Here is a 22,822-nt window from a genome sequence, read left to right as displayed (position 1 = left end):
ACCAGAAAAAGAATTCCTTTTAATACGCAGTGTTTAGTTGCATTCGTCGGGTAGTAATAATATACCTTTTAAATCCGTGTATCATGTGCTCAAGGAATCGACAACAAATCTATCAATTTATCTCGTTTAGACAAACAATGTGAAATTTGAAAAAGGCCTAGGATATTTTTTTGTCCCGGTTGTTATCATATACACCTGATAGCGATCGATACTCATTATAGGGATATATTCGCCAACTCACAGTGAAGCAGCGTGGTTAATTAAGCTCCAATTCTTGTACCTATATGGAGAAAATTGCCAATGCCCAGTAGTGGGATATTACAGGCTGAAGCTTAAATTTATTGAAATATTTACGTTACCAATGGAAGGTCTAGTATTTTCCACAGTCGAATATTTTCTAGCGACTATTGAACTGGAACCAACAGTCGACATTTTCTTTGTGAGGTTTGAAAGACTTACAGGTGCTGTAGATTTCGCTAATAGTGATAAATCTTCTCTTTCATCTGAATCGGAATATAAAATTATTCCTATTATCAACTAATGAAAAAACATGTCCCAGCATACTTTAAATTTGAGTACATATCAATTCAAGGTTAAATTATACGTCATTCTTCCTGGTTATCTTAATTAATACAAAACTATCAACGATTTTAATGTTAGATTTACTATGAAGTACGCTTACTAGCAATAAAATAAGTCTTGTATAAATAATTTCCTTGTCACTATATTCAATGAATTTTAAACTTATTTTAATAATCGGTGAAATATTACTTGGGAAATACACTAGATGTAACTTTTATACCAACACTAGCTGTGCCCGCGACTTCGTCCTCGTGGAATTTGACAAAAAAGTTAATACTCAGTTCGCAGTTATAAAATAAACAAATTTCTAAAATAAAAGTAGCTTATGTTACTCCTAACTATATCAGCTATCTGCCAGTGAATGTCCCGTCAAAATTGGTCCACCCGTTTCAGAAATTTGTCGGAACAAACAGACAGATAGACAAAAATTGTAAAAAAACTTATTTTGTTATATATACCGTGTATACAATCCATATTTAATAAAAAACAGTTATTTTAATATTACAAACGGAAACTTCAATTTTATTTATTTGTATGGATGTATTGATTTACTACTTACCCATTATCAATATATTTTGTATTCGTGCTAAAGAGACAAACAGCTCGGATAGACTGGCAATCGCAAGAGGTAAAATAAAAGTTAAATTCATCTGGACTATATTAAGAAATAACTTAATGGGATATATCTGAAAAGAAAAACTATGTATAATAGAAACGAAAAATGCTATGAAAGAAAATATAAAATAACAAATTTGAAAGCATATTAAGAGAAAAAAAAACATACTATGCTAATATATATTATATTATTAACCTTCCAATACCCGTACATTAATCTATCAGAGCGACGACATACATTTGCCTATGATTTTTTTTTCTTTGGATTTTTGTTTCGTTACCAAGTTCGATCTTCATGATTGGTGGCTAACTTCAAGTTATTAAAACGCAATCATTAGTAAGTGCGGCACACTTCTGTATTCACATGATATGTAATGTTATATTATATTATTTGTTTTACTTTTTTTTATATTGTACACCTACACACTATACTTTCTTGCACATACCAAGGTTGACTGGTAGAAAATGCATTAGCGTTAAGCCCGCCTTTTGTACACACTTGTATAAATGTATTTATTGTACAATGAAGAGTTTTAAATAAATAAATATAAGTGTTACACTTTCTCACGCGGGTATAAAAAGGTTAAAATAGTTTTGTTTATTTTGTAGAAAATTGAATAATTACAATGTCAGCTCGAAGTAAATTTCCAGAAAGAATGTAAGTCAAAGATGTTAGGAACAAGGTGCTTCTCTCTGCGAACATCATAAATCCTATGAAGACGCTTCTTACAAAAATCGATTTTCTGAGAGCAGCCAATTCGAAGGCACGGGTCATCTTCACTATATTTTGAAAAGATTTTTCCCAGGCATACATTTTTATAACCTGAAAATTTTATTAATGTAAAGAACCATCCAGAATCCTTCTGATACCATATCCAATTTCTCGAAATACTCCCAATATAACTAAGACGTTATTTTAAGGTTTTTCCGGAATACAATGTTATAAAAATGTAAATGAATAGACTACAAACAAATAATCTATACTTCTATATTAATATATAATAAGGTATTAAATTTGTATTTTTCAAAGACACGATCAGATAAGGGGTAAGAATATCCGCAAGAGAACGGAAGTTAGCGACATAGTCTGTAGCATAAGCAGTTGAAGTGTCAGTGGGTTGGTCATTCCTGTCCCCGAACCGATGTCCTAAAATGGAGACCGCGTGTTGACAAACGCAATATGGGACGCCCTCCAGCTCGCTGAAACGACGATCTATATAACATTGCTAGTGGTAGCTGGATGAGGACTGCGGATAAACGGGAAGTTTGGGAGGCCTATTTTCAGCAGTGGACTGCGATATGCTGAAGCGAGCGTGTAGGCGTTAGTATTAGATAAAGTCAAAAAATACTGGACTCATTTTAAAAAATTATTTCATCAGGAGAATGCTTTATCACTGAATAACATATTCATATTTTAAGGGTACGAAAAAATTGTGTAATTTACACGATCCCAATATCGAGCGAAAAGCTAGTCTTGTATAATTAAATGAAAATACATTTATATAACAAAAGGTAAAAACTATTTTATGACTCATAAGATCCAGTTATTTTACAAGTATAATTTAAACATTTTTGAATATCATATCAAAAATTGACTGCTCCAGCGGGGATCGAAACCGCGTCTCCGACTGACCGTGTCGGCGCTCTAGCCAATTAAGCTATGGAACGATGTACCCGCTAGAGCGAAATTTTTGATATGAGTATTTTTATATTCGGTTTAAGCGAATCGTGGCGCCGTCTATAGTATGTTCTTTACAGAGACCCGTAACTATTCAAAGTTTCATATTACATAATCACAAGTATAATTTACCTGAATGCCACTTATAATTTCACTCATTAACTTAATTCGCTTATCCGTTCTCTGAGCGACTGTCCTTCTAATTTTAGCAGTAAGTTTGGTAAGTCTGGCTAAAATTAAACAAAAAAAAATCACATATTTTGAATTGCAATAAACTAAAGAATTAGGTAGTATCAATTTAAATAATTCATTGGTTTATAGTAATATAACACTACGACTTAAGTGAGACGCAATAACTATAAATGAAATCAAAAAATATTTTTATACTAGCGTACCCGGCAGACGTTGTCATGCCCGGAAAACAGCTACCAAATTTGTTTGCTTACATACCGATAGCAGCGCCACTTACCGGGTCCAATTGAGATAAAAACTACCCTATCTCCCAAGTTAGACCAAATTACAGATGCTTACAAAATTTTATAAAAATTGGCTCAGTAGTTTCGGAGTCGTTAACATACATCGTGACACGAAATTTATATATAAAATAATTTCTTTCAAATGTAACATAATTGTTTATTTATTTGTTAGTAATAATTGAAGTAATGGAAATAGATAAAAATATGCTCTAATATAAGGAATCATAAATAAAAATTTAGTTTTAAATAGGTTGGATCATCCTGGAAATACCATTTACGGCTCTAACTAGCATTGATACGAAAAAAAAAAACAATAATACCTTGAATTGGCAAAATTAAAAGCATTACAGAGAAAAGTCCAACAAATGGGGCATAACCACCAGCTTCATACAAGAAGTACATTACGACCGCCAATTGCACTGGGACCAACCATATGTAGTGCAGAAACATAAATGCCATATCAAATCGAGCTACATCATTAGCTAACAAATTCACCAATTTCCCAGCTGCTACCTCGGTAATGGAGACTTGACTCATACGCAGTACCTACGAAATGAATCAACTTGTTAACATTCGACTTATTAATGTATCTAATTATTTCAATAATTTTATTTATAAACCTTTAAATATTATATAAAAATTACCTTTCTATAAATAAGAGCTGAGCATGCTACTTTCATTTTCAAACTGAAGCGATTTACAAATAAAGTATTATGATGTTGACTTAAGGAAGCAACTAAATTAAGCCCCAACATGCCAATCGCATAATAACCCGCTTGTTCTTGGGTTATTGACTGGCTTGAATTAGCAGACCAGTAGGATAGAAGCTCAGAAAACAGTAAAGGTTGTACAGTCCTGTGATTAAAAATTAAAATATGTTTATATAAATATATTCTTCTTAACTGCGTACAAATATACTATTTAAATACCTCGCTGTTGTATTAATTAAAAGAAAAATGGCTCCAGGAAGATAGGCTAACCAAAATGCTTTCGCAAGGGCCTTCGAAAGTGAAGGCTCACGTTTATCATTTATAGCTCTTTCATACTCCTCTAACCAATACCTGAAGGAAAGTGAATTAAGAAAAATATGTTTACGTTAGAAATACGCATGTGATATTTAGCAACACACCATGTGTTAATAAAACAAATAATTGTAAATAACATAAAAATGTACCTTTCTAGTTTACCACCAAGCATATCAGAATCATATTGTTTGTTAGGAATAATCAAGTCATCTTCTTCAACATCCCTTTTATTTCCTTTAAAAAGAACTGGACAAATCCAACATATAAACAGCTTAGACAATATATTTGGATTACTTCTTTTTTTATTAACTTCTTTTTTTTCTTCCATTTTCGCGAATACTTTTTGAATATTGTTTCTTTCTTTTATAGTTCACAAATATATTTACGCTCCGATATTCACTTAAACACACGTCTATACACAACTCTAGGTTAATCGACTTATTGACTGATAACACAATCAATTTAATATCGTATATACAATTAAATTTCAATAAAAAAACTAGGTGGTACTGATACAATAAGTATAGTTTGTTACACTTTATCATTCAAATATCACTAAATAAAAAAACGTGTATTTTGTGTTGTTATTATTTTTACAAACTACCTTACCGACTTTAAATGTAAGCTATTTTAATGACAGGTCGCAACGAGCCAGCTGATCGGCATTCCGTAAATATTTGTTATAGCGCGTAACTTTTAAAATGGCTTATAATTTTAACCAAATAAAATTTATGGTCCTAAGTCTTAAGTCTAGAGTACTTTTAATTCTGTTGTATATCATCTTATTACTTCTGTTTTCTTGTGTATTGGGTAACGTTTTTCAAAGCAAGCGTTGTACTAAATTACAACAAAACAGCGCAGATATTGTTATAACTAGAATGCTGCTTTAGCTTCGTACAGGCAATATGTAATGCCTTATATTTTTCTGTAGTAGTTACGAGTGTATAACAACAGGGGCGACAGGGAGGAGAACGTCGCTGGGTGGTCGTTTCAATCGAGTGAGGCCTGCACTTGAATATATTGCATATGTTACTTATTGAATGTTCAATCAATTTATACATGATTATGAAAATGTGTATAAAATAGTTAATGTAACTCAAGTTAAATACTTTAAGTAATTGTAATTGATACGGTTATTATATGCGTCAAAACAGCTTTCAAACTATCGCATTATCATTACATAGTATAAAACAAAGTCGCTTTCCGCTGTCTATATGCTTAGATCTTTAAAACTACGCACGGATTTTGACGCAGCTTTCTTTAGTAAATAGAGTAATTAAGATCTTCGAGGAGACTAATGTTAAAATTGTCAGTCTTTCACCATTCGGGCAATTAAGCTATGGAATAATTTACCATTATATATAAAAGAAGCCAAATCACTCCCAACGTTCAAAAAATTAGTTAAAAAGCATTACCTTAATACTGAGGGCGATTCCAATTAAATTTATTTATTTATTTCATTTATTATTATTATTATTTTTAATTTTTAATTTTAATGGCGAAATAGATTGTAAGTGCTATGAGATACTGTTGTTATATTTATCAGTTTATTATATTATTCTAATGAATATATGTATTGCTTGAAAGTATTATTGTATAGATATTTGTATTTAAGTTTATTATAATATATAATTTTTTGTCCCTAAATAATTGTTAAATATCATCTTCGCAATATATTATGTAGTATTTGTGTATGTAGTATATATGGTGTATGTATGAAGTTATGTATATGTAGTGTTTATGTAAATGTATAATTATGTGTATATATATATATGTGTATATATATGTATTATATGTAGTATATTTACTTATTTTTATATCATATAGCTTGTAAACTCCTTGCCAATTCTTTATCAACTATTTGTACACTTCCCTACCGCTTCTCATTTTATATGCCCTGTCCTATACCCTAAGGTTGTCTGGAAGAAATCGCTCTTAGCGATAAGACCGCCTTTGTACATCTTTCTTCATATGTATCCCTTTTTGTAACATTTCTTTGTAGTGTACAATAAAGAGTATTTATTATTATTATATTATTAATATAACTGCACCACCTACCCGATCTTCAAATAAATAATACTCAATCCTATTTCGGGTTGTCTGGAAGACATGGCGAACTAGCCATAAGACCGCCTCTTCTTAAAGTTGACCGACACATTCTTAAGTTGCCTGTATTATTATTAATTTGTATTTGCATATTGTGGTGTACAATAAAAAGTAAATAAATAAAATAAATAAATAATTTCCGAAAAATGTTTATATGTATAATACATGCATAATATAGTAGAGCAATACTGATAGTTTTAGAGGTTTCTAATGTAATGTCGTAAATAAACATTTTTTTTTTGCGCAATTGCAAATATTTATTTTATATTTAGTATCAGCATTGTACCCGTGTGAAGCCGGTGCGGGTCGCTAGTAATGTAATTAAGTTTCGGATAAAATATCGTATTTAGGTTTTAAAATTACTTTATATTACTTTTCACAATAAACTGTTTATTACTTCAGAATATTAAGAGGTTACAGATATAAACATTTAAAATATTTTTATAAGATCATCAATACGACATGTTGAGTTAAAGTCATAAAAATATAAAATGGAAAAATAATTTGGAAAATATTATATGTTCACAATAAATAAGGAATAGGTTTCCACAGTACAATAAATAAATCTAATTATAATTATATTCTTCTTTTGCGTGTATGGGACAAACTTGAGAGCAAAAAGACTCACAAGTACACTTTGATTGCACTAACTTTTGTTCAATACTCTCTACTAACATTTTAACATGGCATAAAGGAACCTTTTTACATTCACAATTTTCTAGTTCAGGGTTCTTTGTATGATTTTCTTTAAAGTTTGTATATTGACTATGCTCTGGTAATTGTTCAGTGGGAATATGTAAAGAATTTAAAAGCATAGCTTTATTTAATTCAGCATCTGTTACATAGTCATCGTTATTATTAGCTTGATCATTGCAGGCATAACTACCACGCCTCTCTTTTGAATATTTAAGCACAACTTCGTGTTCATTATTAGTCGTCATTACTTCAACATTACAATAATTTCTAATACTTTCTGTTTGAGAAGTCCTATCATTGCTTGTATTAACATGTTTCGATTTTTTTTCATACATTATTTTATCAATGCCACAGGTTACACTTTCGTTGTTATCTACCATAGAAAGCGATTTCCAGACACGACATTTTTTTCTACGACATGTTTCTACCAATGATTTAGTGCAATAACATATACCAAATGTACAGTCACATAAACATTTTAATTTGCATCCTTTATTAAAAGATGAATAAGATACTTTAGTTTCCAATAAATTAACAATACTCGTATCTTTAGGTAATTTAAGACATTCTTTCACTGAAGTTGATAAAATTTTCGTCGGCTCTTTATTGTATATGTCGGTTAATTCAAACTTGTCACTTTCTGCTTTTAAAGTTTTATTAATCAATAATTTCGTGCATTGGTTATATGTACGGCTATCATATAAATAGCGTGATTTGACTGCATAGCAACTGCAATCTGTTATGAAACCCTTTTTTAATTCGCAAGAAACTTTTTTTTCTGCTGTATTTATAGTGTTTTTTGAACCATCATACATAACTTCACACGACTTATTATTATTAAAAGGAATATATATTACCTGTGTTGAAGTATTTTCTGTATTTTTCTCATATAGACTATTATTTTTGCTATTATCAAATTGAACATCCATATCTTTACATTCTAAAAGTGTTTCGGTCATCTGCTCATTTAATTTTTTAAGAGATGAATTTGCTCTGATAATTTTATTGTCACATTTACATATTGCTTTTAAACGTTGAAAATCATCTTCAATCAAATTACAAACTTGATCTAATATAACTGGTAAACATTTCTGTGAATTGTTGTTGTTAGAAATACAAGCACGATGAACTCTTTTCATTTTTACTTTTAAATATTCTTGTAACAAGCCGTAGGTTCTATTCCAACTGTCCTCGCTGATTTTAAGTTCATTAGATTTACAAATTAATTTATTGGAATTTTCTGAAAGTAATACCTTAACTTTACCTAATATTTTAGATAGCAGTACTTTTTCTTCCTCAACTGGTATACACGTGGATATACACGAGGAAGTTTGAAATTCTTCTAATTTTTCTTTCAAATGTTCTTCAAGCAAAGTAAACATGTTTATTTCTAAATCATTCAATTCTTCCTTATCACAACAAACACATTTCGTTTCCTCATCTTCTATTACGTCTGACATTTTCTTCACAACTTTGTTTTTTTCTATGGAATCGCATAATGGATCTGAAACTATTTCCGTCATACTTTTATCAGATTTGTATTGTAACCGAGAATTTATCGGCTTATTTTTTTCAATCTCACCCATATTTCTTACACCACGACTAAAGCGGCTCTCTTCAGGAACCAGAACTATATTTTTTTCTTCGTAGGTTTTTGTAATGGTTGGTGTCGCTTTTATGTTTGTAAGAGTCACTCCCAAAAATTTTACACAATAATCACATTCACGTGGTATTATATCTGATTTTTTTAAGACGTCGTCAACGTATGATACCCCGCTAATTTCTAAGCTTTGTTTACTTGCATTATAATCAGAATTTTGTATCTTTTCAGCACATTTAAATTGAGAACTGTACTTACTTCTATGTTCCTTCATGGAATAAACCTTAGATTCTTTTTTAAGGTCTATATCACAATTCTTTAAAGAATGTTGGTCGCGTTTTACTTCTAAAGGCTTTTTACCATAGGATATTTCATGTCCATCACCACATTTTAGTTTATAATTATTACTCACATATTTAGAAAAATTGTCATTACTTTTGTCTAAATTAATAGCACCAATATATTCAGACTCCGTAGTAGCTGGTAAAGTATCATGATTCGTGCCTTTATCGTAATTTTCAATATAACTATTTTTTAGTAAATTGTTTTCCAATTCATTAATAATAGAATATACGGCAGGCTTATCACCTTTTGTAAGTGTGCTTAAGTTTGAATTAAATTCATTGTTACTAATTTGACCTCCTTTTCTTTCATTGCATATTATTGCCTTATCGTGCGTATTATTTGTGTTTCCGTTCCATTTTATTAAACAATCTAATAGTCTTTCAATAGATGTATTAGACGGAATTTTATGGAAACAAACACAGTTACTAGGACAATGGCTCTTTGTTGAAAATTGTTGTGTTCTCGTATCAATATTCGACGTTTTTGGCGTCACCGCAGGCATAATTTTCACTTGGTTTTTTGTTTTATTTTGTTTTAAAGTTGGTTGAAAATCTGTATTATTTGTAGATCCTTGAGTCAAATTATTTTGTGCTCCGCATAAACATAAGTTTACAGCATATGATGGTTCATTTTTTTTTAAAGGTTTGCCAGGTTTTTCCTTTACATAACCACTAATATAATTGCATGATTCGTCTATACTTTGTCTCGTAGTATGCGTCTTATTGTCAGATGTATTGATTTTGCTAATATTTTTTGTGTTTTGCTTAATTCTTTCATCAGTTTCTTTAATAGTTTTAATTTTTTTGTTTGCTTGGGTAATATTCGACAAATCCTATAAAAAAAATAAAGTAGATTTTATTGTTACCATTAGGGAAATGTAAATTTATTGAATAAATGTAAGTATATTAACAGTTTATAAATTTTAATAATCTATGTTTAATAGTGACAAATTTTTAATGTGAAATTACCTGAAAAATAAAATGAAACAAATCAACACTTTACACTCAACATATCAATCTAGGGTGCGATTACTGTGTCCAGAAACACACACAAAACACAAACACAAACGATGACCACGGCTACAACTAATGGTCTTTAAAAATATTTTTCATAAACGGAAATCGAGTTCGCAACAGTTTAGCGTCAGCCAGTTGCTATGAACACTGCGCCAACTCTTCGTTGAATAATGCAACTGTAGAAATATTACAGTCACGCTTGATATTCGACTAAATTTCTGGTTAGTAAGAAATATCAAGATCTCTACGAAATTGCTGGTAATATTATTAGGTCTCTGCCTTGCAGTGGGATGTTACAGGTTGAATCGTTATTATTCACACAAATCTCGTAAGAGGTTTAACTTCATACTTACCGAAGATTGTTTAAGTATTTTTGTTATCTTTTCTTCCATATGTCGTAGATCTTCTTTTTTTACAGTCCTCTGTACACAAATTATTAATTCAAAAACATAAAAAACCATAAAAATAATTTATTACAGTAGTAAGTAGTAAACATTATTACTACCAAAGTAATACCTTTTTCAGATTTTCAACTTGAACTTTAAGTTGAGTGACGTCTTGTAATGCACGTTTAAAGTATGATGGCGTGTTCTCGGTAGTTTTAAATGGACTATATTTTGTAATTGGCCTCTTGACAAGACACTGATATACTGCGGCTGTAACAAAAACCGTACTTTAAAAAAATATATTTTAACGTTTCATTTAAAAAATTTCAATAACTTGCATGATTTAGCACGCTTACATCTTAAAATATCTATAATAATCTAAGCCGACCGGTGGCGGGATAACCATCCAACTGCTGGCTTTGAAATACACAGGTCGAAGACGGGCAGCAGCGTCTTTGGTGCGACAAAGTCAGTACTGCGGTCACCAACCCGCCTGCCCAGCGTGGTGACTATGGGCAAAACACATGAGTTCACGTTATTTTTGGCGTAAACTTGTGGAGGCCTATGTCCAGCAGTGGACTGTTTAGGCTGTAATGAAGATGATGATGATGACATCTTAAAATGTTTCACAGTATCTCTGGGAAATAAAAAAAATAAACTAAGAATTAAACTTCTCAATTTGCAACATAAATTAGTAATGAATATCCAAAGAACTGTATGTCTATTAAGTTATTTTAGAAACATCCACTTGTTTATTCTTTCTAGATTACTAACGAAACATATGAAGTCGTGTCTAACTACAAAATATTATTTTCACACTTTATTTGCTTATGTTTAATGCAAGAATACAAGGAAAAACTGGTAAATACAGAATATTATAAAGATAACGTTCTTTTATAGGAAATGAACTATACAAGTAATGAAGACAATTAAATTGCTATAAACAAAGGAAGTAATACGCTAACACCTACGTTGTGTCTTGCATTCACAGGGAGGCGGTCCCTTAGTGGCTATTTCTTTAGCTTTTTTTGTAACTTGTTCAGCTCTTTCTTGGAAGAGTTGCTCTGCTAATTTTGTAGCAAGTTTTTGCGCTCGACGTTCTATGGCTCTTTCCTGCCAACCTTCATTAGTATCTTCAGGATCAGGCGTCATTTGTATTTGATCAGCACAAGAGGCACCGACCCACTATCATAATAATAAAATTATTGTTTGTTAAGGATTGTATTGAAAAATCTTTTAAAATTCTTTAACACATCATATTAATTAAGAAAATATAATGTTAACAAATTATATATGATAAATTAACTACAATATGTATTTGTTTTTGGATTCTACTAACTTTTGCATGATATTTTTCAATAGATGTAGCAATGGCAATGTCTAACTCTCCAACGAGTAATTGCTCGAAAAAATTGCGCAGGTTCATTTTAACTACGCTGGAACGGTCCCAGTTATGTTTATCTTCAAGGCATTTCAATAAGTGGCAAGGCATTAATGAACCTGATCCACCCAACTCTGATTGAAGTCCACCAAAAAGATCAGCCAGTAAATTAGATAACAGTTGGGTACGTAAAGAAGTGCATGAACAAGATTCCTGAAAACAATTGTCATACGTGAAAAAATATTTATAATAAAAGAGGGTTTATTATAATATATGTTTATACGTTTTATTATTACTTAGATTAAAGTTACATAACATTTAAGCCTTGAGTAACTGCATTATCCTAACAGACTAACAGCGTAAACGTAAACAATAATGGAAAATTTTAGTATTGCTAGAATTAACTAGCTTAGATTTGAAGGCTATATTGAATGTAAAAGAAACTAGAATATTATTAACCAGTAACTTGTCTTCAGGTGTACACTGACAAAGCGCAGCTATTGAAGGTGTTCGCTTTACTTCTACGGCGACGTCTTGAGGAATCTTGCATTTACATTGTATGACTTTTTCTTTCAACTGCATTATTTCCTCTCTTTTCTGCTTTAATTCGTTTAGCCGTCCTTGCATTCGATTATCACACGTTAACTTACAACCATCAAGATCTTCTAATAAATCGTCTTTTTCTTTTCTCAACTCTTGAAGCTAAACATATATCAATTTAATATAAAAATAATGATAAATAAATTTGAACCCTAAGGACCAAGCAACCTATTCTGTCCACGGAACCATATCGACCCACGACTAGGTCAATAGTACTATTTTAAATATGAATAGTCGGACTAAAATATTTATGTTTAAAATAATCCAAACAGTGACAAAACGAACAATCAGTCAATCCTTTGTTGTCTTTAATCAGTTATTTTTAAACTGAAGGAGATAAAAATATTTTAAGTATCATTAAATCAAATAAAACATGGTTCTTATGCAAATTTACCTGAACATTAATAGCATTACATTCAGACTCTTCAGACAGGAGTTGATTTGAAACTTGTGTAACCTGTTCCTTGAGAGCTGCGAGTTCCGCGCGCATCGCACACTCCGCCTCTTGCGTCAAACATCGAGCCGACTGTATTTCACTTTCTAGGGATGATACTTTTCTACGACTTTGATCTTCTTTGAACTGTATAGGGTTTTTTTAATTATTTAGATTGATTGTAAGATTCTATTACCTTGAAACATATTTAAAAGTCATATGAAATTCAAATTCAAATATAGATCGTAATCTGTAGAAATAAATAAAATTGGAATGTCTGTTTGTTATACTAAAAGAACCGCTATTTCCGTCTGTCTGTCCGTTTGTTTGTTCCGGCTAATCTCAGAAACGGCTGGACTGATATTGACGGGACTTTCGCTGGCAGATAGATAATGTAATAAAGAGTAACTTAGGCTACTTTTATTTTAGAAATTTATTTGTGTTATAACTATGCGAATTGAAAAATAACTTTATTGTTAAATTCCGCGTGGACGAAGTCGCGGGAACTGCTAGTATGTAATATGGCTTAACTTACAAAACATACTATTTGTATTATATAATCGTCGATCCAAAAATGCAAACAATGGAAACGCAAACAACAGATAAACGATCAATTTGCCATGATTGAGAGTCGAACCCGTGACCTATCAATAATAATTATTATAAGTAAGTTAAAAAACTTACTTGTCTATCTCTGTCCATTTGATTCGCTCTGCAGATCTCTTCAGCTAGTGCAGTATCACCCCTTACAATTTCTTCACTTAACCGCAGGCGCACACAGGCGCGATCGCATAAATCCTTCTCGATCAACGTCAGACAAGCTCGCTCCTTCTCCGCAGCCTCACCACGCTCTTTTAGTTTCTCCGCCAGTTTTGTGCAGGCGCCCTTATAGCCATTCCGTTCGTCTATTACCTTTTTGATCTAACAGAATAAATTTTTATTTAATTTTTTTATTATAAACTAGCTGTGCCCGCGACTTCGTCTGCGTGGAATTAAACAAAAAAGTTATTGTTCAGTTCGCAGAGTTATAAAATAAATAAATTAATATAATAAAAGTTGCCTAAGCTACTTCTTATTACATCAGCTATCTGTCAGTGGAAGCTCCGTCAAAATCGGTCCAGCCGTTTCAAAGATTAGCAGGAACCAACAGACAGACAGACAGACAGACAAGAATTGTAAAAATATTATTTTGGTATATGTTCTGTGTCCATATGCATTTAGTAAAAAGCGGTTATTTTAATATTACAAACAGACACTCTAATTTTATTTATTTATATAGACTATAAAAAAATCTATTAATTTTAAAAAAACAACAACTCGAATCAATTCACGGAAGAAGTGTAAATATCATGATAAGTACCTAAAGTCAGTTCTAGTCATAAGAGCCGGTTTTTCATTGAGTTTTCAAGTTTGTTTATTCAGTTAAGGACAAATGAAGTATTATTGTATGCAATGTAATATTTATATACATACTACATGACGTGAAATCATTAATTGCGCTCTATTAATGCAAATAGGCTTCTATTTGCATTAATATTTGCATTAATTAGAAGCTTTCTAAGACAATATTTAGTAACTTAAAATAAGAAATAAATAATACGAATTCCGAAATTCTTTTTTATATACTTACTTGCTTAGCCAAATCATCTTCTTTTTCTTCAGTCAAGCCAAGTCGTCGCTGATAACCAAGTTCTAAGTCCTTCCACGCGGCTTCAGCCCGCTCCAACAGCTCGACACGTTCAGCCTCCCGACGAGCGAGTCTAGCAGCTCGGCTTCTTAATTCACAGACTGCTGTGTCTAGCTCCGCGAGGCGTTGCACACACACAGAGTCCATACAGCACGCCTATGTTTGTTTAATCGAAATAAAGATCTAAATACACTTTACTCGAACAAACGTATAAAGCATTCTTAAATCTTCAACTACTACTCTATTATTCTTCTTTGTATAGTGCTGTGATATTCTGCTTCAAGCCACCCGCCAAGCTGTTAACCCCAACGCCAAGCTTAAGTGAACGCTGTTTTAACAGAGCACAAATCTTTGACTTTGTGTTATTCAACCTAAAGTTTTGCGGAATGCCGATAACAATTCTAACCAAGTTGATACGACATTCTATTCTCTTTTCACAAGACTAGTACAAATGTCTACTTTTGTTAGTAGTTATTCCAGTCTTCTACGTATTGGGTCAATTAAAGCAGTACCACAAAGAAAACAACCCGAATTATCCAAGCCTAGATTGCCATCCACACACGGATATTGCAGACTGATAGTCCTACATGTGTCAATATTAGATTCGTTAAAGAATTATCCAAATCTACTATTTAATTCACCATGGCTAATTTTTTTGGTGGGTTTTCCCTGCGTTACCCACTGATTTAACGTCATAATAGTTTTAAGTTGGCAGCATTTAATACGCCCTTTAGTTGGATATATCAAGCTTAATCTGCCTGGCTTTGTTTCGTGACAGAAAAATTTGGCTTGAGAAACAGATAATAGCATTACGTTACTACTCGCTAGCCAATCTTTCAGTTTTCTTTTCCCTCTAGGTACACACTCATGACATTCTCATATATTGTGATTCCCCATTTCGTGTTGATTTTCGTGTTGATTCCGATTCAGCCCATAATGATCCTCTGCTAGGACTCTTTTTCCATGTAGGAGAAGAGTCGCAGCTTAATCCACTACGCCGCTCCAATGCGGGTTGGCGAATATATTCTCTACTATGAGTATCGATCACTACCATGTGTATACGATAACAACCGGGACCGACACAGTTGAACGCGCTCTACGAGGCACGGTGGGGAGCCCCAAAAGGACAGACATCCAAACCGGAAAGCAATATTTGTACGGATCCATCCCAAGCGGGAATCGAACCAACAAACCGTCGGTGTTTAGGCGGTTACACAGTATAGGCATCACTACACCAGAGCTGTTCGTGTTTCATACTCCACTTCATTATCATATTATTATTACACTCATATATTGTAATCAATAATGACTTACAGCATCAATTTTGTTTTTCATATCATTTTGACCTTTCGCTGTGTTGGTTTGCTGTGATATTTTTTTTCCAGAATGACGAGCACATGGCGAATATTCTGATCGCATAATAATATTCGTTTCAACTGGCAATTTAACCACAGGTCCCATAAGTGACTTAATGTCGAAATTCGAAGAGTCAATGTCTTTATATGTCGGATATTCTGGCGATGCATTACAAAAATCTTTGCACTGTTTAGAAGAAACGCTAACTTTGTTAGTTGAATTAGTATTAGAATTATTAGAATTCTCATGAAACGGTCTAGTGGTCTTACGATTTTCCTCTATAAATCTGAAATGAAAATATTTATTTAATATTCACGCACTTTTCTTACATAAGATAAATGAAATAACAGAGAAAGTTTTATAAATTATTTAAGTATTTCATGCCCGAGTAGTATTTTCACCCCTTTTACCTTACGGTAACAACAAAAACTTTATTTCTAGATTCCTGTCCATTTATTTGTATTGAAAGGTTTTGTTTTAAATAGAAATTATTAACAAATACATTTTATATATATTTCTTGTGTGCGTGTGTATGTCACTGAACTCCTCCTAGACGGCTGGACGGATTTTGATGAAATTTTTTGTGTGAGTTCAAGGGGATTTGAGGATGGTTTAGATTCACAATTTGGTCCACTGGAAAATGTTTATTTAACTAATTTTTCATTTATAAATAGTTGCTAATTTTGGAATGTTTTACATTGTATCCGTTGGACTGCGCTACCATCGCAACATCAAATAATAAATATTATTCTATTTTAATTTCAGTTTGTCCCGACAGTTGGTGCTGCGATCAAATTGAGAAAAATATTTGAAATTTTGTGTTATGGCAAAACAACGTTTGCGGGGTCAGCTAGTACATATATTAGCTGTCCCTGCGACTCCGTCCGCGTGGAATTCAACAAAAATGTTATTGTTCAGTTCGCAGTTATAAAATAAATATATTTCTAAAATAAAAGTTGCCTAAGTTACTCCTTATTACATTAGATATCTGCCAGTGGAAGTCCCGTCAAAATCGGTCCAGCCGTCTCAGAGAGTAGCCGGAACAAACAAACAGAAAGACAGACACAAAAATTAAAAAAAAAATGTTATACTAAATGTACCGTGTATACATCCATATGCATTCAATAAAAAGCGGTTATTTTTATATTACAAACAGACACTCCAATTTTATTTATTTTTATAGATGTATAGATAGATGTACATGTATAATCACGATAATTTCCTATTATTTTATGTACGTGTATTGTTAAACAGCTTACACCTGTGTAAAGGTGTCCTACCTTCAATGATAAAATGGATAGAGTTTTTAACTCATTTTATTAACAGAGTAAAGCGCAATTTAAAAAATGAAGGCAAAAACCGCTATCAAGATCATCAGATTTATCTGAATAGTACTTACTATAATTATGATATGAAAGAAAAACCAAACTCCAGATATGTATTATTAGTATACGAGAAAGTAATTATAATTTAAAAGATAATCCACACAAATTAAAGATCTGTTTGTAATGTCAAAAAGACTTTTTTACTAAAATCATATACATACGTATTTACGTAGAATAAAAAAAAAACAATATTTAAAGTTTTTTTTAGTACCTACGTATATTAAAAAATAACGATCACGTGAAAAAAATTTAAAACGCATTAAATTATGGACAAAATTCGACTCAATTGTTCATCTTACTGAAGTCCATGCGGACAAACCTGCGGGCAGCATTAGATAATAATTAGCTAACAACAATAATCAGCATCATGTCTTAATGAAATGGTCTGTCCGCATTTTGTTTGCCATCAAGAGTTCTAATTGTATCTTACCGTGACATTATTATAATTAATTATAAATATAAATTACAATATTAGAATAATGAAGATCACTTGAACAGACAGTGAAATCCTTAAGCAAACATCCCGCATTTATTACACAGTGTCGTTATAAACGTAGTAGATATCTAGTAATTACATATAACTATTATTTAATTATGTCACGGAAAGTGGAAATTTACGTAGGTGGATACTTGAAATATTTTTTTTTTTATTCTTTAATTATTTACTTCTTATAGAATTACATGACAGAGCTATTTTACAAAAAACAAATACACGAAAAATTATTGTGTTCTATTGTTTGTAGTAATACCACTTATCAGATAATATTTAAATTATAAGGTGTGAGTGATAGCGGCTTTGGTAATTGTCACCATGTAAACAGAGCGTAATAACGATGCCTTTAATTGCCTTCATTATATTTGAAGGCGATAAACCACAGTACGGCTTATGAGGGTCCGACCTTAAATGTTTTATATTTGGCCATAACGTGGTCTTATTAGCTGGTGGTACATGCACTTAAAAATTATTGTTTTTTTATATGTTTCCGGACCGTTAGATAAAACAAACCGCTTAAAAAATAATATAAATAATTATTTTAATATATAAGTATCTTTCATAAGCTAAATAGTTTTATTTACATTTAATACGCTGAAAGGGAAATTGATCACTTGATTTTGCACAATAAAACGTATTTAAATACCTTATAATTGTGTTTGCAGACAAACGAAAAAAAACTGACTTCAATTACATCGACAAGTAATACAACGTAGATCGACGAAAAAATTGTCAAGTAAATACGCGTTATCAAAGATTACTCAAAAAGTAGTTATCAGATCTCGATAAAATTTAAATGTGACCACATGATGAACATCAGCTTTACATTAAATTAAAAATTATCAAAATCGGTACACATAGTAAAAAGTTATTGCGGATTTTCAAGAGTTTCCCTCGATTTCTCTAGGATCTCATCATCAGATCCTGGTTTCCTTATCATGGTACTAAACTTGAGATATCTCCTTTCTAACAAAAAAAGAATTATCAAAATCCGTACATCCAGTAGAAAGTTATGCGGTATAATACAACGTAGGTCGACGAAAAAAGCGTCAAGTAAAAACGCATTATTAGATATAGCTCGAAAAGTAGTTATTAGATCTCAAATAAATTTAAATGGGACCAATTGGCACACACCACCTTTCGATTAAAAGAAAATTTGTCGAAATCGCTCCACCGAGTCAAAAGTTCTGATGTAACATACATTAAAAAAAAATACAGTCGAATTGAGAACCTCCTCCTTTTTTGGAAGTCGGTTAAAAATAATGGATAAAGTCGTTAACGTGTAATTTTTCAATAGTTACTTTTTCCATGCACTATTATGTATTAGACAAGTTTACAGATTTACCTAATAAATTGATTGATTAAATTTGTTTATTCTATATTGTTTTTTATAATAGGTTTTTTGTTTGTAGTTGATTAACCGTAGTAACCTGACCGCCTTTTACTAAGTATTTAACTTTTAAGTAAATATGATGGATCAAATACGAGATTGTGCTGTGTGGCTACGGCACTAAAGAATTTAGCCACCCCCTCTCTTCCCGTGGGTGTCGTAAGAGGCGACTAAGGGATAACAAGGTTCCACAACCACCTTGGAACTTAAGAAGCCGACCGATGGCGGGATAACCATCGAACTGCTGGCTTTGAAATACACAGGCCGAAGACGGGCAGCAGCGTCTTCGGTGCGACAAAGCCAGTACTGCGGTCACCAACCCGCCTGCCCAGCGTGGTGACTATGGGCAAAACACATGAGTTCACGTTATTTTTGGCGTAAACTTGTGGAGGCCTATGTCCAGCAGTGGACTGTATAGGCTGTAATGATGAATACGAGATTATAAAGAATATAAAAATAATTTAAAGACGCAGGGTCAATTTTAGTTAAAATTAAAACTACAATTATGATAAAAACAAATATTATCAGGTATAGAACCCGTTGTATACTGAAAAAAATACGCCATCCTCATGTATTTGACAAAGTCAAATGAGAAAAAATTGTTACATTCTAAAAGAATTAATAGTTTTATTTAGTTAAGTATAACAAAGCATATTTTCTTTCAGGTTAAATAACAGCTCCTGGCTGACTGACAAGTTGAATCTTAACTAAAGTTTAACTGAGGTTAGGACCCAGCAGGAAATATCATGTTCAAAATCTAGATATTTTGAAGTTGTACCGCTGATTTAATGACAAAAAATTAAGTTGTATTTATTAAACTTTGGTTATTTCAAATGTATCTATTTTATATGACAAAAGCCGCGACAACAGCTTAACGTTCTGACTAGTAACTTCCTCATATAACGTAATCTTACTGATAAAGGCTATCAGTGTCCTTGTGGCCGAGTTGCTGCCAAGCCAACAATGCACAAGTGAGATGCCGCTCAGACTGTGAGATCACCAAGCTCTGGTCACGCGACACACTCTCCAGACGCTCGTGCGCCGAGCGCATCGCATGCTGCATCAGACAATATACTTCATAAATTATTTAAAACTTGTATTGGTTTTTATAAAGTAACAAACGAATAAGCGGGTCATCTGATGTAAAATGAGTACCGGTAATAAATACTTGTAGCACTAGAGGTTATGCAAACGTGATACGGGCTGAAGAAGTTAAGAGTAGCAAACTTTCTCCTAAGGATCGAAAAGACACTGACATTGGCTAAATCCTTCTATAGTAGCTACTACACAAAGAATAATTTAAAACCCGTGCTATTTCGTAGTTTTATCATATTTTATCGTCACACTTAACATGTTAAGAATTAACAAAATCATGATTCATCTCATATTTTATAAGTTTAAATCTAAGCAATGAATGTTTTTAGATAATTATTAAAAGTACCACTAACCTAACCTATTAGGGCTATTTTTTTTGTAACCAAATTATGTCGATAAACAGTATAATTTGGTAGTCAGATAGGTTAGGGTTATTTTTTTATATTTTTATTTTTCTTGTAACAAAATTATGCCGATAAACGGTCAAATTTTGAGCTTAGATAATTTGACAGTTCTTAATCTGAAGCCTTACTATGTAGATACTACTAATGTAAATCTCAACGTTTATTACCTATATTACAGAAGAATTTCGAAAAGAGGAATAAACAAAAATTTAGAAGATATAACAAGAATAGAAGATGTTTATCTATAAAATAAAAACATAAAACTTAAGTATGAATTTAAAAATTATCGAAATTATTCACCCTTAAATCCATATATGGATTCTCTTCGAACGCCTTGGAAACATTCCAAATAATAAGGGAGCGCATCGACGTTTGTTTAGTTGGCAACGAAAACGAACCCGTTTCCCCGTATTTTTGACGGCTTTGAGACTAGAAAAAATAATTTTTGGTCTATTTTCTATATTACACAATATTTTCAGTATTCTTTTTACCTGATTGCCTATCATTTTCGTTGCACACGGAGTACGTCGAGCTTATCAAATTATCACTAAAGCAATTTTGATCTAGATTCAAATCTTGTTCTAAAAAATTTCTTAAATAAAATTACATTTTTTAAGAGAAAATGAATTATTTTAACTGAAAATTTATTATACGCGTATTCAACGCTTATGATAATTTAAGTGACATCTATCAGATTAAGAAATCTGTTTTTAACGAAGGAAGTTTTATTCTATTAAGATCGACATCATCTATATACAAATAAATAAAACTGGAGTGTCTGTTTGTAATATAATAATAAACGCTTTTCAATAAATGCATATGGATGTAGGTATACACGTTACATATACTGAGATAACATTTTTTACAATTTTTGTGTCTATCTGTTTGTTCCGGCTAATCTCTGAAACGGCTGAACCGATTTTAACTTAGGCAACCTTTATTTTAGAAATTTATTTATTGTGTAACTCATCTTCCTGCCCTTATCCCACTTATGTAGGGTCGGCACAACATGTTTTCCTCTTCCATTTCTCTCTATTATTCGTCACTTCAGTGCTTACTCCTTTCTTTCTCATATCCTCACTCACACAATCCATCCATCGCTTTTTCGGTCTGCCGATCGCTCTTCGTCCTTCGACATTCATCCCTAACATTCTTTTACCAACATAGCGTTCATCCCTCCTCATTACATGCCCATACCACGCTAACCTATTGCTCCTCATTTTCTCTGTCACGGGTGCTACTTTCAAACTTCTTCTTATATACTCATTTCTAATCCGATCTTTCCTCGTTACTCCACACATCCATCTTAGCATTCTCATCTCGGCTGCGTGCACTCTTCTTTCATCCGTCACTTTTGTTGCCCAACATTCCGATCCATACATTACGACAGGTCTTATGATCGTTTTATAGATTTTCGCCTTAAGTTTAAGTGGCATTCGTGGATCACAAGCAGTTCCAGAGACCTGTCGCCATTTCATCCATCCCGTATTTATTCTATTTTTCACGTCACGGTCTATGTTGCTGTCATTTTGTATTAATGACCCAAGGTAGCGGAAGTCGGAGCAGACTGGTAGGGATACACCATCCAAGGCAATATGGGAAAAACCACCGCCGCGAACTGCGAACCGCTGAAATCGCAGAATAAGTGCTCGGTTTTATTTATTTATTTATTTATTTATTTGGGAAACATACAATATAAAAATCACATACAATTAATTTTCTTACAAAAACACATTAATCACTAAAGTTTCCACTAACAATAATATACAGACATGTCATTTGTCAAAAGTCGTAGTTTTAAATCAATTAACATAATATAAATTAAATTAACTATCAAAAAAGACAAAAAAAAAGTCACTTAGATATAAAAATTTATGTGATTTATAAAAAAAAAAGTCACAAAAAGAGTCGAGCGTGTCAATTATGTCAAATGAAAGGATTATAATTTAAAAATAAGTCAAAGATTAGAATTAAAATTAAGATTAATACAAAAATTACTGTAATAAATCAAAGAGATACATTATTATATCAAGAAATACATTATAATTTTTTAATCAAAGAAATACAGTATTA

The 22,822-nt window shown here is 32.0% G+C and overlaps 1 protein-coding gene across 1 annotated transcript in view; it reads right to left on the bottom strand.

Moving 5' to 3' along the window:
* LOC123661444 overlaps positions 1–22,822 on the bottom strand; it is a 43,842-nt gene that overhangs the window by 19,203 nt on the left and 1,817 nt on the right. Inside the window, exons 3-22 of the mRNA XM_045596404.1 lie at positions 21,241–21,341; positions 20,165–20,324; positions 15,941–16,268; positions 14,570–14,782; positions 13,624–13,860; positions 12,901–13,086; positions 12,366–12,608; positions 11,865–12,119; positions 11,497–11,710; positions 10,656–10,795; positions 10,493–10,561; positions 7,111–9,955; positions 4,526–4,715; positions 4,281–4,412; positions 3,996–4,206; positions 3,672–3,897; positions 3,008–3,105; positions 1,823–2,020; positions 1,142–1,268; positions 360–503 (exon numbers count right to left, since the gene is read on the bottom strand). Of these exons, the coding sequence (XP_045452360.1) occupies positions 360–503; positions 1,142–1,268; positions 1,823–2,020; positions 3,008–3,105; positions 3,672–3,897; positions 3,996–4,206; positions 4,281–4,412; positions 4,526–4,715; positions 7,111–9,955; positions 10,493–10,561; positions 10,656–10,795; positions 11,497–11,710; positions 11,865–12,119; positions 12,366–12,608; positions 12,901–13,086; positions 13,624–13,860; positions 14,570–14,782; positions 15,941–16,268; positions 20,165–20,324; positions 21,241–21,341 (6,317 nt within the window). The remainder of the gene's footprint in view (positions 1–359; positions 504–1,141; positions 1,269–1,822; positions 2,021–3,007; positions 3,106–3,671; positions 3,898–3,995; positions 4,207–4,280; positions 4,413–4,525; positions 4,716–7,110; positions 9,956–10,492; positions 10,562–10,655; positions 10,796–11,496; positions 11,711–11,864; positions 12,120–12,365; positions 12,609–12,900; positions 13,087–13,623; positions 13,861–14,569; positions 14,783–15,940; positions 16,269–20,164; positions 20,325–21,240; positions 21,342–22,822) is intronic.

This window comes from Melitaea cinxia, chromosome 2 (genome assembly GCF_905220565.1).
Source record: "Melitaea cinxia chromosome 2, ilMelCinx1.1, whole genome shotgun sequence".
NCBI classification, from domain to species: Eukaryota; Metazoa; Arthropoda; class Insecta; order Lepidoptera; family Nymphalidae; genus Melitaea; species Melitaea cinxia.
Note: the sequence above shows the minus strand (reverse complement) of the source record. Positions and strands in the feature narration are given on the sequence as shown.